Source organism: Pomacea canaliculata, linkage group LG3 (assembly GCF_003073045.1).
Source record: "Pomacea canaliculata isolate SZHN2017 linkage group LG3, ASM307304v1, whole genome shotgun sequence".
Lineage (NCBI taxonomy): Eukaryota > Metazoa > Mollusca > Gastropoda > Architaenioglossa > Ampullariidae > Pomacea > Pomacea canaliculata.
In genome coordinates, this window is record NC_037592.1 from 29,056,720 (window position 1) to 29,072,960 (window position 16,241).

Below are 16,241 nucleotides of genomic sequence, written 5' to 3' on the forward strand. Positions count from 1 at the left end.
AATAAATGAGGCCAAGACATGCTGATTTTCAAAGCTATTTTAATTGAAATATACATACACTGACATTCTGAGAACACTGGAAAAAAGGAGTGAAAATTGTAAACTAACATACAAATCACCTTTTTACAGACCACTGAAACCAGCTTAAAATAATTTCTCTTATTCTGCATCTTGCACATGCACAAACCTTTACTTCCAATCACATTTTCTCCATTCTATGCCACCGAGTTCGCTGGTCCAGAGGTTAAACATGATCAAATTATTTCAGATCATTAAAACAAAACCTGAATTAAGAGAATGTCACAATGAATACCAAAAGTATGAGAGTATGATTCCTGGTAATCCTCTGATCAAAATGGTCCAAGATTGTTGGTGTTCTCCTGTATCCACGAATGGGGACTGTGGAAATGTGTTTTCATCACAAAGAACCACTGGGAGAAAGGAAAAGGCCTGTTTTTTCTCATCTGTCAAATGTCTTTCCGTAACAGAATCCCTCCAAAACCACCATCTCAAACGCATAAGTCAATGCATCACTATTTCACTTTTTCTTCTTCGGCCGACCACGGTTGTCAGGCGTACCATCCGCCTTTCGCTTCTGACCACTCTGCAAAAATGAAAAATAGGGACTGATAAATTTTGATGAACCTTTTTTTCGTTACCAAGCACAAATTTTAGTCTTGCAGATTTCAGATAGCAATATTTAACTGATGAGTAAAAAAACTTGTTTAAAATGGCAAATTCTTCTTGCCATGATACCCATGATACCGCACAGTTAGGAAACCATTATATATTGAATCTGGGATGGTAGCCGACATGCAGATACAGAACATAAGCTACAAGAATAGACTTAACTCTTTCCTAAAATCTGTTCACTTTTAATGTTTTTTAAACACATCAAATGCTAAAGTCTTTAACATGTTTACATTTCTTAAAAGCTTATAATGGAGATAATTTTTAATCACTTGAAAGATTATTGGCGTTATGCAACACACCTTAGGCGTCCCGGACTTGGGCCCACCACGCTTCTTGCGCTCAGCCTTTTCACGTTCCTCTAGTTCCATGTTCTCCCGCTCAATAAGTGTTATAAGAGTATTACAGCGTCGCTGAAGCTCCTGCTCATACAAAACCAAAAGTCATTTTAACTTTTACGCAAATTCAATGTGGTAAAGGCACCTTAAGGATCCTTGAAGTAACCTTTAAAAAAAAACCACAAACGTTTAAAATTCATACACTTTTAAAAGGGTACATACCATTGCAGTTCGGGACTTGATAAACCAGTCAAACCGGAACTGTGGTGCCTGCCGGACAGCCTGCCGCAATTCATCATATACATTCTCCTTATCAAAGCCTAATTTGTGCAGCATGCAAACTAGGAACCTATCCTCCTCCTCAGTGTAGTTCTTTCCTTTGTTGGTCCCATACTGGATTCGCAACTGGTGGAAGGGAGCTCTGTACCGTGCCATCTGTAACAAATTTGTTGTACATCTTTTATGTGTATAAACGAAGACCAAAAAAGCAATTGGGGAAAAAACTATAAACTTTTAACACAATAACCCATGTGTAAAAAAAAAATTTACTCTACTGCCAAAATAACAAAAATCATGACGGCTAGAACTCAAACGTATTCATAAAATATGTTTAACTCCAATAGGTAATATTTCATACAGCGTAGAGCATGAAATCTTTGTGCTTGTTCAAAAATGATTGTGTTGCCTTGTATAAAAAGTTGCTGATTAGCAATTCAAAGCCTCAAGACTTATAGAAAATTTCATTTCTTTATTTATTGTAATGTTCACACATTACTTTTGCGTCCAAAGCCTTTTTTATGCTGATGCGTCGTTGAATTCTTGCTTCACCGCGTTCAATCTGTGCCATAATCCTCTCAATATCTTGAAGTTCATTGCATCGGTCCCAGAATACAGTGGAATACTGCATTACCTAGAACACAACATAACCATATGTCATTCTAATGGTTATAGAAATATCCACTCTGCACTTCATGTGATAAAAGGCCATCACTATATATTCCTTTTTGAAAGAAATCTTTACCTCCTCTGGTGTTTTTCCTTCAACCTCTCGGGCTATGGACTCGATGTCATCACGGCCAAATTTCTCATTGGCTTTGATAAACTGCTGAAAATCTCGCTTGGTCCAATTGGTAAATCCCTGCCATTTATAAAGACTTTTGGTCAAAGTTTTAGGAAACGATCATCACTTGTGGTTTAAATATTTTTTTAATGGAAAAACTCCCAAAATAAACATAACATTTAGGAATGTTCATGCATACTTCCAGCCATAAGTAGGAAGCTTGCAGTTCAGGACAATTTTAAATTCTGCCCAAGCAAAAAACATCTTTACTTCATTTGCTTGCATAGTAGTGCTTTAGCACAGTTTTAATGTGCCCAGTGTTACTTGCTATTCGTTAAAAAAAAAGGGGGGAGGGATTGGTGTTTTACGCCGTGCCAACAACTAAAGCTATATTACGGCAAGGCAGCCAGCCCTGTAAACAGATGCCACGTGCAGAGAAAGAACAGCTAGCCCGAGACGAGAAATGAACTCTGGGCAGTCAGCCTTCACTGTATTGGTGACAGGCGCTAACCGTGGCGCCACCGGACCGCTCTAAAAAAAAGGTAGGGGGGGAATTTGAAATGACTGTTTTATTGCTTCCCACCTCCTTAAGAAGTTCATCTTTCTCTGCTATTTCTTCTTCTGTTAACGGCTCAGATTCATCAATGCGAGCCTGTTCCTCTTTTCTGACACGATCGGCGTCTGCTCCTAAATCTGGATTTTTGGGAACCTGTAACAAAATTTACTTTTTTTAAAAATTAATGAATGCTTTTAAAATATTTCAAGCTCTCTCTCTCTCACACAAATAGAAAAATAGAAAGAGAAAAAGAACAAAAGCAAATAGTATTTCTTCTGGTGATAACACACCATTAAGTTACTGTATCTCTTGCAAAGGATAGCTCTATGACAACAAAACTACTCACCCTGTACCCAATAGATTTGCGATAGTAATAAATCTCCTTGTCAAGAAGCTCAAACAGGCGAGGAGGGTAGAACTGAAAATCCTGTATGTTAGGCTGCTTAGGAGGTCTAGGAGCTTTGGGAGCTTTCGGCTCACTCACTCGCAGCGCCTCTCTAAAATATGCATCAACAGCGTAATTGGCCTTGCGCTCTCGCTTAGGAGGTTCAATCCAGCCACCCAGCGTACCCAGTTTGTGCTTCTCACGGTAGTCTTCTCCTTCAAACTGGTAAACTGAATCAGGAGTATCCATGGTAAAAGTGCGCAAGCTACTCTCCCCCATATCATCAAGTTTCTTCTTCAATTCATCCGTCTACAAAAAGAAAAGAGTCATCAATACTGCTGGTTTCTGAAAGGATACCAAAGCTTCATTCAGATATTCATAGCCTTAAGCACGCTCGTTAGCAAGAGACAAAAATCTTAAACCTGATTCATTTGATGCTTTGAAAAAAGACACCATATAGCACGCAGCAACGTCAACAAAAATGATTTTCTTATAAGTGCTAATCTTATCTATTTTAAATAACAGTAACTTCCTATTATATATGTAATCTTCCTAATATAGCTAACTCTATACTTTGCATTACACTTGCAACGTCTCAAGAAGACTGGATGCTAAAAACACTTTCCTACCTTCTGTTCACCCTTTACAATAATTGTTTCAATATCTTCATCCGTTATCTCGCTTTCCTTTGAAGCAAAGACATGACTTGCTCCATGGCGAATCATATTCAGCACTTCATCCTTGCCTAGTTTATTTGTGTTCTGATCCACCAGACGGCCTGAAATATCACCATTACTTTAGACCAAATTTTTAACCCTTCAACCTCATCACCTTAAACCAAGTTTATAGACTGTTTGCAGCAGTAGTGGTATTTATTCTCAAGACAATCTTTTATGTGCATACTACAGTAAATTATAAAGAAAACTGTGTATCTTAGCTTTCTCTTTCATACACTTACAGATGCTTACCTTGCTGGATGACGACATTGTCAAGACGTAGCTTCATCTCTGCTCGCTCCACAATGCGCTCCTCAACAGTATTTTCTGTGATGAAACGGAAGACACACACCTGCTTTTTCTGTCCTATGCGATGAGCCCTGTCCTGAAATAAAAATGAAAATTCTATATTAAAAAAACTAGGTCTCAGAAGTGGTTCCCAGTCACTTAATCCCCAGACACTTCATCCCCGACACTTCATCCCCGAGACTTTTAATCCCCAGACAGTTCATCCCCAGACACTTAATCCCTAAACTAAATCCTTAACTATAAAAATTATGAAGTCAGCGAAAAATGTAATTGAAATTCAAATCATGCTATTAACTTCAACGTCATTTGAACATCTACAACATTAGTTAAAGTTTATATAAGCTAGTAAATTTAATGTTCTTCAACAATATGATATGAAAATTGTTCTTGAGTGTCGGGGATGAAGTGTCGGGGATGAAGTGTCTGGGGATTAAAAGTCTAGGGGATGAAGTGTCTGGGGATTAAGTGACTGGACACCCTCAGAAGTAGCTACCAGTTAAAAATGGTCTTGTCTATAAGCACACAATTACTAATTTCCTATTGAGGGGGAAAAAACCTTGCACATAACAATCCTTAAATTGTCAACAGATGTAATGAAGGTGACAGTTCTGTACATACCATGGCTTGAAGATCCACCTGGGGGTTCCAATCTGAATCATACAAAATCACAATGTCGGCTGTAGCCAGGTTGATACCTAGACCACCTGCTCTAGTCGAAAGCATGAAGATGAACTTGGAACTGTCAGGAGCATTAAACTCGGAAATGGATTTCTGTTAGATAAAGCAAATAGCAAATAAAAATTAATCTGTATTTGAAAGAGTTTTGTACTTCTTTTCTACAAGTAATGTAGTTGTATCACTTTTGTGCATAAGCAGAATGAGATTATTACACCAACATGCTTTACTGGTTGTAATGTATACAATGTAATGTTAGTAGTTGCTTCCTACTAACACTGACAATTTGTTCTCAAATTATCTGAATAATTTTGAGTCACGTCAGACAAAAGCTTCTTAATTTTCAGAGGTTTTTTAAAACGTTTCACTGTTATGTTTAAAGACAATTTTATCAACTTTAGCTTGCAGATGTCAAATCTGAAAGTGTCACCTGCCCAAATTATAATAATCTTAAATCTGCTACATCAAAGACTTAAGAAGTACAGTCTTAAACTGCTCACCCATGCAGATCATATGAAAGTCAACTTTAATTCACTTTGCAATTAAAACTTCAGTAATTCAAGGTCAAAATCTATAAAATTTAATTTTTTCAAAATGATTTCCTTTAGTCATCAGTATGACTGAGAGAACTGGTACTTGCTATATAGAAGAAATTGAACATGATCTATCCCAAAGGTTCCATACACATGTATCCTGTTGCCATCATTATGCTAGAGTAATAAAAACAAAGTGTGACATAAGGTCATGTCACGTCTATTTTAAGTGATACCTGAAATGCACAGCTGAATTTTCACTTAATTTAGCATACAAAACTGTATATGCCTACCTCCATGCTAAAAATATAACAGTTTGGATGGAAAAGTAAAGATTTTAAGTACCAATTAGCATTGTGTTGCTGTAACTATCTCCTATACTGACCTGTCGATCTTCATGGGGTGTTGAGCCATCCAGTCTGCAATATTCATACATTCGCCAGTAGCAATAGTCTTCCAGTATATCCAACATGCGGGTCATCTGGCTGAATATCAACACTCTTGATCCTGGAACAATATGTAAAATATCTGGGTTGGCCTTACCTAGCAGCTTATACATACCTATTCTCCTGAGACATTATTTTTAAATGCCTTCTATGTCAAGAAAAATACGAGAATAGTAGTCATGGTCTATGGTAGCCAAGCTTCATTAAAATGAAAGGATTAGTATCCATTATTTTCCTGTTTATGACGACCAGCACAGTATCAACAGATTCAAATCCGTTGTCTCGATGGGGTGTCAGTATTCACAAAATCATAGTAAAGAGAAATTTTTCTCAAAATGTCAACTAAACAGCCAGGAAGTTTAAGGGTAGCATGGGGATTCAACAACCCTTACTGAGAAGTCGTGTAGACAAACTGTATAGTCACGTGAAAATGTTAGTGAAATGAGATTTGGAAAAATTAAGAACTACTATAAAAATAAAATTCAGAGAGATTTCAAAAATATAAAGCAAGACAAACACAACAATAGATAATAGATGCTAGAGGAGAATCTAAAGTGAGGCTAAGTTTTAGAAAACAGAAAACGACCAGCAAGAATTAGATCTAAAGTAATGGCAGACAACATGACAATTACAGTAAAATCAATAGAAAGCAAACCAATTACAAGCAGTAAAAATGTTAACAAATGAAAGTCTAAGAGAATCAAATACATCAATACTACATGATGTTTCTATCTAATGTTATGTTCGAACAAAAGTACTGATGAAAGAAGGATGAGCTGTCATCCCTTTTCTGGTGCTTTGTCTGGACTAGTGTAAATCCTCAAGGAACTTGACAGCCTGCATCTGCCTGCATGATGTGTGACAACAAATTTGTTCCTTTCTATGAATTTCTTCAAGGTGAAAAACAATGCCAATGTAGAACTGTTATGCTTTTTACGAAAGCCTGGCATTTCTAAAGAAAAAAAAAATGTTTGATAGATGCAGGTGGACAGAAGCAGACCTTGTTCTTTTAACCTAGGTAGGAGTTTGTCCAGAATGGCCATCTTTCCACAATTCTCTACAAGATGGTAATCTGTTGTGTATGGTGGACCTGTAAACACAATGACAAAACAATGCTGCAATATGCCAAACTGACAAAGAAAAAACAAAAGAATAAGTATGCTATTTTAAAAAATATTTTTTGTCACCAAATAGATCACCATATTATCAACAATTTTCTTATTTTTGGATCAAAACACTAAATTTCATCAATTTTACAAAAGTAAAGGCACAAAATTTACCTGGCTCAAGACCATCAAATAGATATGGGTGATTAGTGCACTTTCGCAACTGCATGAGGATGTTCAGCAGACGCATCTTGTCAGACTTCCCAGCACCGTTAACTACATCTATATCTTTCATCAGGACCTTGGTGTAGCTGGACAAAAAAAACTTGTAATTTTAGTTAGCCTAGGTATTACCATGTTTTCCCCAAAATAGGACCAGGTCTTATACTAATTTTTGCTCCAAAAGAGACATTAGGATTTATTTTCATGGGATGTCTTATTTTTTGGGTACAAATTTTACATTTTTTAAAGTACAGTCAAACTTATATAAGTCAACCTTCCATTATTTGAAATTCTCCCTCACTCAAATTTTTAACATCAAATGCATGTTCAACTTCCATTGCTTGAACAGGCCTAGCCAAAATCTTCCACAACTCAAAATATTTTAAGCCGGTCAGCATGTTGAAACCATTTGAAAATACATCGGAAAGTGTAAAATCGTGTACTCCTTCCTACCATGAAGGAGGCAAGAACCATGCTGAATGTTCGTTCATTGATCGAGTCACACAAAGGTGTACCCATAAACATTTTTGACTATCATACTCGTTTATTTTAAAAGAAATGAAGAGAAATTGTCCATAACAGACTTTTTTTGCTGGGATCAATATTCATTGCATTTATTTTTGCCCTTAAGAAGTTATAATAATCTAAGCATTTTATATATTTTTTCAAGGTATGTAGGTTATTGTCGTATTATATAACATTGTCCATACTACTGAGACAAAAACAAAATATTGACTTTTCCCTGAATTTTTCCACAATAAACTTCATTCATCCAGTCCATGGACTGATACCACAAGGATATTTCGGAACTTTCAGGAGTAATCAACAAATACTCCTTATTTGTCCAAAAATACAATTATTCAATTCAGTTTTTCCTGACCCATACAGACCCTTAAATATAGTAATGCTGGCTTTTGCTATAAGTGTACAATCTAGCACACTAAAACCTCCCCATTAAGACTCTGAAATCCACAAACATTGGGTCATAATGATGAGTCGGAGCAGGAAGAACAACCAGTCTGCTTTAATTCCACAAACCATGACTTCAAACACCTATAACTTCAAGTTCATGTATTTAAATGTTGAAATAATACTCTTGGAAACTATATCATAATGGCTTTTTTGTTGTTTTGGTTTTCACTTGGTCATGTTTATTCTGCCATTATTAGGCTGTATTGAAGATTTATAGGGGAACCAACTCTCCAGGTAAGAGCAATCGATCCATACACATATACTGTGGCAGACAAAAACATGGTCTTAAAATGAATTAATAATAATTTTTAGTATGATTCCTTCAAAAAATGTTAGCTTCAAAGACACGTGACGGAAAAGATAATCGGCTGATGTGCACTGGTAAAGAGACAACAATGATTGGTGGGATAACCATATCGCCCTGGTTTAATCAACCTCCCCCTTGGGTCAAATCGACTCCACCATAACCATATCATCCCAAAACTGACAGTCAAATCAACCAGGCCCGGGCCTAATGACTTCCCGAGGAGGAACACTTGTTTTCCATTAACCAAATGTCTGCACATAAAATAAAATAATATGAACCTCCAAACTAAAGAATAACAACAAAGGCTTTTTTCAAAAGCAAATTAAAAAAGTGGTTTTTTTAAAAAAAGAAAATCGTGTTATGCACCACTGTGTGATTTGTTCTCTGAATGTGTATTGCAAAGCATCTATTTTTGTCTCCTGTTCTTTCAGCATGGATGGATTCAAATTTAAGTATTGGAGCAATAAGGTAGCTATGACTAGAGCAATGTGGTTTGGGCTGAAATGACTTTAACGCATAGTACAGGTAGAAAATCATAATAGAGGGTACACAGCATGCCAGAAGCAGTATATTTTAATATGTACTTAATTTTTTTTTCAACATGCAACATTTGGAAAAAAGTCATAACAAAGCATTAGCTGTCACTCATAAGTCAGATTAGGGAGGTTAGTAGTACTAGAAATATCGTTTATACAGCACCCATAAAAATTTGGAGTCATAACTAAGAGAGGGTCGTAAAACGGAAGGTCTTAATAAAGAGGTTTTACTATATATAAAGTTAGTACTCACAGTTCTCTCTGCATTTTGCTCAGTCCAACAAAAATTTTGGTTTCTTTTTTAGGAAGAAGTTTCTTTTCCACGTCTGCTTTAATTCTTCTCAAAAGAAATGGCCTCAATACCTTAAACAGATATAGATTTAGAACAATTTTTATTAATTTTTTTTTTTTAAATCTACATACCTCCCACACTGCTAGACTGAAGACAACACAAGCTGTACAAATTATGATAGCCAAACTATTTTGAAGATTTCAAATTTTTTTCCTTAAGTAATAACTAGTAACTTCTTTGTTCATGTGTGTTCCAATGCATGCAAGCAGCATGTGTGATTAAAATTGTGATCCATAGCAAAGATCGTCAGATTTGAAAACCAATAACATGAATATGTAAACCCGTAGGACTACTCACAAAACACAATGTTTTTTTATCTTATTCAAAAGCTTAACCCTGCCATCATGCCTACAATTCTAGGCACAACATTCCAATATAATGAGTGACATCTTACCCCATGTAATCTCTCCACCATCTGATTGTTATCCTGCCCTAGACAGTTTTGGGTGTTGAACCAGCCATCAAAATCCTGAGGATTAAAAAATATATATAAAAGGTCCTTATCAAGACATATTTCTAAAACAGTTTACTTCGTGGAATCTTTCTTGCCTTCATTTTTCAACTATGAATCTCAAATTTTTTTTTAGCATGCTTGTATTTTTCAATTCACTTTCAATATTCAGTTCAAAAAACAAAAAACAAAAAATGAACAGTCTCTAAAAAACCAGATTTATGCTACAACTTATATATTCAATAGTATTCAATAGTACTTATTCCAAGATTTTATGACAATGGCTCACTTACATCAGAGGAGTTGAAGACATCGGGCAACAAAAAGTTGAGCAAAGCCCATAACTCGTGCAGATTGTTCTGGAGTGGTGTCCCCGTCAACAGCAACCGATTTGTGGACTTGAATTCACGCACAATTTCTGATAACTAAATAAAATTATAACAATTTTATTTCATTTTACTTCAAAGGAGACTTAAAATTTTCTTCCTTTGGATTGTCTGGTAAAGTTAATGAAGAAATATGCATGAAAGTGCTGACTGAAAAAGGAAGGGATAATCTGATCAACAATACATTTTTTTATTGTTGCAATAAATGTCTCTTCTTCACCCATCCGCCCCACAAAAAACAAACAAAAATACATACCTACTTCAACTGAATCTCCTGTCAAAAAAAGAAACATCACTGACTAATAAGAAGTGAATATCTGAGTAACAGCGACAGAGAAAATGTCTAACCTTAGATTTCTCATTTTTGATGCGGTGAGCCTCGTCGATGACAATGTAGCGCCAGTTGAATTTTTTGAAGACAGTTTTTTCTCTGATACACATTTCATAGGATGTTATGCACACATCCCACTCTCCAGGCATGAGAACATCACGAATGAAATTGGCCTAATATAAGAAAAATGGAGATAAGAAATAGCCAGATGTTATTGCAGGTCAAAGTAATTTTCCAGATATTATCTCAAGACAATGGTTTCTCTTTGTGTTTTCTGTATTTGATTTTATTCTTCTTTTAGTACGGTTTTTTATTCTTTTATAGTTCATATGTTATTTGTTTGTTTTCCTGTCCCTTGTATGCTGTCCATGTTTCATTATTGTTCTTAAGCGCTAAGAGCATACTCCTTAGGAGAGTGAGTATGCGCTTTACAAATTTTGCATTTATCATTTATAAGATTTTCCCAGCAACAAACCTTGCCAAAATTCTATGTATTATTTTAACTTGTCTCTTTTAAACAGTTCTGTCCTCTAATGCTGGAAATCTTCCTGCATTGTGCCAATGCTGAAGAAAAACCCAGTATGAATTAAATGATTTATGCCCAGCTGCATTAACCTCTGCTAAAGTATTTGAAAAGCTTGTACTCAAATGCTTATTAGTCCTGGTTCAGGACTTATTAGGCCCTCTACAGTTTGCCTTTAGAAATAAGCATAGTGTAGAAGATGCTGTTTTATATCTTAAATAAAATTTCCACTTCTAGAGAACCCCCAACACCTGTATTTGTCTTTTTTGTTTGACTTCCCCAGTGCAATACAATGTAATGTCATTTTCTTGTTCAAAAACCAATTTAGGTGTATCTTGATACCAGAACTTCTGTGTAGATCTTAGAATCTGACCAACAGACCTCAATTTATAAGAATTTTTAGTGATGTCATTTCAGATATTCTGTGTATCAATACTGGTGCTTTCCAAGGGACAGTGCTCTCTCTTTTGTCGTTTGCTCTGTACACAGTGGAGTGTAGACACAGGAACGAAACTGCTGTATAGTTAAATTTGCAGTCGACACCTGACTTACAGGACTAATTTCTAACGATAATGACTCATACTACAGAAATATAGCATTTTGCTGTGATGACAATTATTTAAATATCAAGAAAACAAAATAAATGATTGTAGATTTCCGGAAAGACAGCGGATTTTTTGATGACATACTCATAAAAGGTGGGGTCGTAAGAAAAGTAGATAGTTACAAATATTTAGGTATAACTAGTGATCATAAACTTACTTGGAAAACTCATGTTGATAGCATTAACAAGAAAATATAAGAAAATAACCACCTTTACTGTTTAAGACAATGCACACCTAGAACTTTTGCACTTTCTACACTTCTGTAATATGCACCACCATGACTTTTGGCCAAGTGTGCTGGGTTGAGCATAGCAAAACAGGATACTGACAAGCTGAACAAAAATATTAAAAACGCAGGAGTGAATGGGAGGGGGAAGAATGACTTGGACAGAATACATCACAAGCTTCTGTACAACGAACTGCAATTTTAGCTGACGACTCTCATCCACTCCAGAAGAAATATGACAACAGACACACAGACAGAAGTTGTAGGTTTAGAATTCCCCTAGCCATAACTGCATGCTATCTGCATTCAAAAGAGTGGCACTCTATATATATATATGACCAAATCATGGATAGAACATGTCTTTGAGTGAATGTTCTCACAATGCTGGCTTCCAGTCCTGGAGCGCCCGGTCTTTCTGGCTTTTTGTATTTATGTATGCTTATATTAAACGTCATATTTAAGGTATCATGTCTGATGTAATATATAATAGTAACACTGGCAGACAATTTCCTCAAAAGGATTATTAAAAGTTGTTTTGTATTTATATTCTTTGTGAACAATACTGCAAGCAGTTTAATGTAAGTAGTACTTACTCTTTCTGCAGCATCACCAGTGAGACACACAGCACGCATTGTGGGCACCCAGCGTTGAAATTCAGCCATCCAGTTGGCAAGAGTGGATTTAGGACAAATAACCAAGTGTGGAGATGGGATATTACGGTAATGCTTCATGTAACCCAGCAGAGATATAGTCTGAAGCGTCTTGCCTAAACCCTAAAGAACAGAAAGAAAGCAAATGGTATTATAAATAACTAAATTTTCCATGAAATCTGTTTTCTAAGAACTGAAATAAGAAAGAACACTCTTAGCATGCGCAAGTACAGAAAACCCAGCCTTTCAATCTTGCCATATACTAGAAGTACCTAACTACTAAATTATACTTTTATCAGACTCACCATCTCATCAGCCAAGATGCCATTGATACCATTTTCATAAAGTGAAATCATCCAGTTCAAACCACGAACCTGATAGTCTCGCATCTCTCCTCCTTTCACATCTGAAAGATTAAACAGCCTCATTGCAAGGGACAGCCATCATTATGTTCCCACCTAACCCTATCCCAAACACATACACTCCCTTTATATGTCACCGCAGCAGCTTCGTTCATGCTGAAGATTATTTATAATTAAAGGGTTATAAAAAATATATTATTTAAAAAGGGCATACTCTCAAATGGATGATCTCCAAAAAACCATCAGCATCCTTTTCATTTCTAATAAATTACATATCATTTACACACACGAAGGGGAGGCCTCAAATCGTGTGAGGACATTCCGGGATTTACGACTCTCTGAAAGCAGTTCTTCATCTTCTTCCTGCTCAGTTCGTCGGTGCCGATGACTGGAAACAGAGCACCCAGACTCAAATACATTTGTCAGCTTTGGTACACATCTGGATTGTAAACAAAACATTGACAGAGGATAGAAAGTCAAAACAAAACCTTACTGAGGTACTTAGCTCTCAAAATGGGCAGTGGGATTAATAAACATCAAGATCATCTGTTTAGGAACTGTATGATTATTATAAATGTGATGTACTTTAATTCATTTTAGATACTAGGACAATATTGAGCTAGCCATCCTGGCATGCAAAGAACAAACAAAAATATTTAACAAGAACTATAAGAGATAGACAAAACAAATCTATAAAGAACTGCTCCGATCTCAATCCACCCTAAAAAAAAGTGCACCTTTCGATAAATCCAAAAGAAATGAAATATGCTCAACAGAATTTTGAAGAAGTCTTTTACACACAGGGTTATGTAGACTACATCATTCTAACAGTTTATACCAAGCATTTAAATGGTCACATATCAAATAGCAATGAATGAACATTACACTGATGAATACCAACTATAATATTTTATTTAATGGACATTTGACTTTGCAGTTTGGCACTTCCTCTTTTGAATAATGCAAGGAAGGTTGTGATAGAAAATTTCTACACTTCCTGTCAAAGACACTTCCTTAATGGTCTTATTGAGATGGTTGTGTTTAGAAATTCCGCAGCTATCATCATTACTGATTATTCCTATTCCCGAACTGCCATGATTTATGTCCGTAATGTTTGAGTAAAAAATTTAAGTACACAAATGTACGGTATGTCTAAGGTGCAGCCACAGACTGCAGGTCATAAATGCAAGAGAGTTAAGCATTCTTCAGAAATGTTCATTTGGCTCATGCTTTTAAATTCTAAACAGCACTAATGATTTTCAGCTATCCTCTAAGGCACACACAAAAACAAAAATTCTGGCATAAACATGTTTGAAATATAAATGGCAGCAGCTGGAAAAATAAAATCCTACAATACAGTCAGAAACAACATCTTACTCTCCAGCAGCCACTAATTTAGACTTCTCATCCATCTTTTTTATACGTGGTCTTCCAGGCTTCATTTTTAGTGGGCTGGTGGGTCCTCCACCACCTGCTGATGCTCCTGTTGCCATAAAATGAGCAAATAACTCTGTCTGCTGCAGTAGGAAGTTGAAACGATTGCTGCGATCCTGTTGCTGTAATTGACGTAATTATTACTAAGGCATTTTGTATCATCATGTATCAGATAATTCAAACACTTGACAGCTAATCATTAAACTATACTAGCCAAAATCCTGGCTTCTGCTTCCACCTATAATTTTAATGTCAAATTTCAATCTATTGCTTAATCTTAGTTTATTCCTGTGCAGCATCTGCAAAGTAACGAAATACTTATACTCATGATGTCTCATCTTGACAGATCATGTTCAGCAATGACTGATAGATGTTTTGAGTCTTCCCTCCTTCGTGTCTCTTTTTCACTTTTAGAAAAGTCTGCTGCTTATACATGACTTTTATTGGTCATATTAACTTAAGAAAATGATACTGTTGCAATACATTTCAGAATTTTTACACTAGATGCACTCTTGGCACGAAAATTAAGAAGAAATTAACCAAATCTTAAGATACAAAAAAAAAGTCGAGCACAAAAAAACTGGCTAGATATTTTTATAAAGTATTTCATGTTTTATTACTCATTTCTATTACCAATTAAAAAATCTTACACAACATTTAATGCTTGAAAAACTTGTGCATGAAATCCATGGAAAATACACAAACATCCTGAACTTATGAGAATGCTATGCCCACACTCCTGAAAATTCTTTACAGCCAACGTACCCCCAAAACTTTTAATTAACACTACTTTGCAATTAAATCTTCCTTACAATTATAGCATCAGCAGCGGGCAAAGCACTTTTTAATACTGCAATGATCATGCCATCAAAATTTTACAAGGTTATAAAAATCACTAACCAGCTTTGCTTCAAAATCCACATTTTCTTCCTCTTTGACAGCTGCAGATTTAGGTGGTAACTTGAGAAGAACTGATGGCCCTGGGTATGGCTGAAATTTAATTGTTTTAAGTATGGTTTTCACTGACAATATAGGTGAGATCTTACTTCAGGTGGCAACATTACTGATGACCAGGCTCCCTCCTTTCTCACACAATTTTTATATTAATATACCGTCTTATGGTGTGACAAAGAATATGACTGTCATATGTCGACATTGCTTGAAGATCTCTGTAATCTTAAGTGCTACTGTGACATTTTTTTTTTCTAAATTATGTTCACTATAATTCTGTCATTTCGTCTAAACCATTTTCGCCAGATACTGACTGCTCATTCTTAGCAAAATAATTTTTTACGATTTTTATGAAGAAGTTCATCAATAAATCGATAAATAAAAATTCACTAATATTTGACTGACTGACTTAGTGTGGATTCTTGAATTAGTGTGTAACACTGCTACAGTACTTAGAATATGTTTACAATAATAGGACTAAGGAATCCATTTTTGTTGTGTCGGTAAATAAAAACAAAGCAAAATCCCAAGATAATAAATTTTTCTCATCAACGTACCGGCTGTTCCATAGGCTCGTCATCGAAGCTCTCTTGTTCTGAATCTGACATCGTATTCTTTCAAATGTACAAGAATAGTTTTGATATTAATTCACTCGATTCGTAGACAGCGAAAATAGCTTGCACTTGGCGGGGGAATCCAATGTGCTTTGTACCGGCGGCTCTTAACCATAGCCTCTAACTAAAAGGCATAGAAAAATCAATCTAGCTATAGAAAGTTTTATTAACAGAACATAACTTTTAAAATTCTAATTAAATTTTGTTATGCTTTCTTTGAAATTTTTTTGCTTATTCGTTACAAATCTATATCATTAGACTGAGAAATATTTCCAATAATATGGAAGAGGCTAATATACCCGGATGTTTTCTTATGACGCATTTGCGAGTTTCTTGCAATTGTTGTTAACGTGGGGGTTTTTGTGTTATGTTTGATAGCATGTTATTCGTTTATATTGTGACTACATGTGAAGTATTAGCGTATCACTTGAGGTAAAGATCTGTGTAAGGATGGTCAAGATTGCCCGCAAGTTTATTGGCTTTCTACTACGACCACAGACTCACA

The 16,241-nt window shown here is 35.6% G+C and overlaps 1 protein-coding gene across 2 annotated transcripts; it reads right to left on the reverse strand.

Annotated features, from left to right (window-relative positions):
- Positions 1-22: 22 nt before the first annotated feature.
- LOC112558619 (SWI/SNF-related matrix-associated actin-dependent regulator of chromatin subfamily A member 5-like) lies at positions 23-15,860 on the reverse strand. 2 transcript variants are annotated; one of them, XM_025229171.1, is made up of 23 exons: positions 15,680-15,860; positions 15,072-15,161; positions 14,115-14,293; positions 13,025-13,125; positions 12,681-12,781; positions 12,319-12,498; positions 10,389-10,544; positions 9,948-10,079; positions 9,598-9,672; positions 9,105-9,214; positions 6,989-7,125; positions 6,709-6,798; positions 5,648-5,769; positions 4,673-4,825; positions 3,998-4,130; positions 3,659-3,807; positions 2,991-3,338; positions 2,672-2,797; positions 2,050-2,166; positions 1,804-1,938; positions 1,251-1,463; positions 993-1,112; positions 23-604 (listed from the first exon to the last, which is right to left on the reverse strand). In XM_025229171.1, the coding sequence occupies exons 1-23, from the start codon at positions 15,728-15,730 to the stop codon at positions 539-541; spliced, it is 3,084 nt and encodes a 1,027-aa protein (XP_025084956.1). In that variant the 5' UTR covers positions 15,731-15,860; the 3' UTR covers positions 23-538. The 2 variants fall into 2 exon arrangements, with proteins under 2 accessions (XP_025084956.1, XP_025084955.1); XM_025229170.1 differs by having other exon boundaries at positions 13,025-13,176.
- Positions 15,861-16,241: the final 381 nt, after the last annotated feature.

Coding starts and splice junctions, on each gene's coding strand:
- LOC112558619 (XM_025229170.1), bottom strand. CDS start 15,730: ATGTCAGATTCAGAACAAGAGAGCTTCGATGACGAGCCTATGGAACAG. Junction 4,826..5,647: donor CACCCCATGAAGATCGACAG/GTCAGTATAGGA, acceptor TTTATCTAACAG/AAATCCATTTCCGAGTTTAA. Junction 1,939..2,049: donor AAGGAAAAACACCAGAGGAG/GTAAAGATTTCT, acceptor GTTGTGTTCTAG/GTAATGCAGTATTCCACTGT.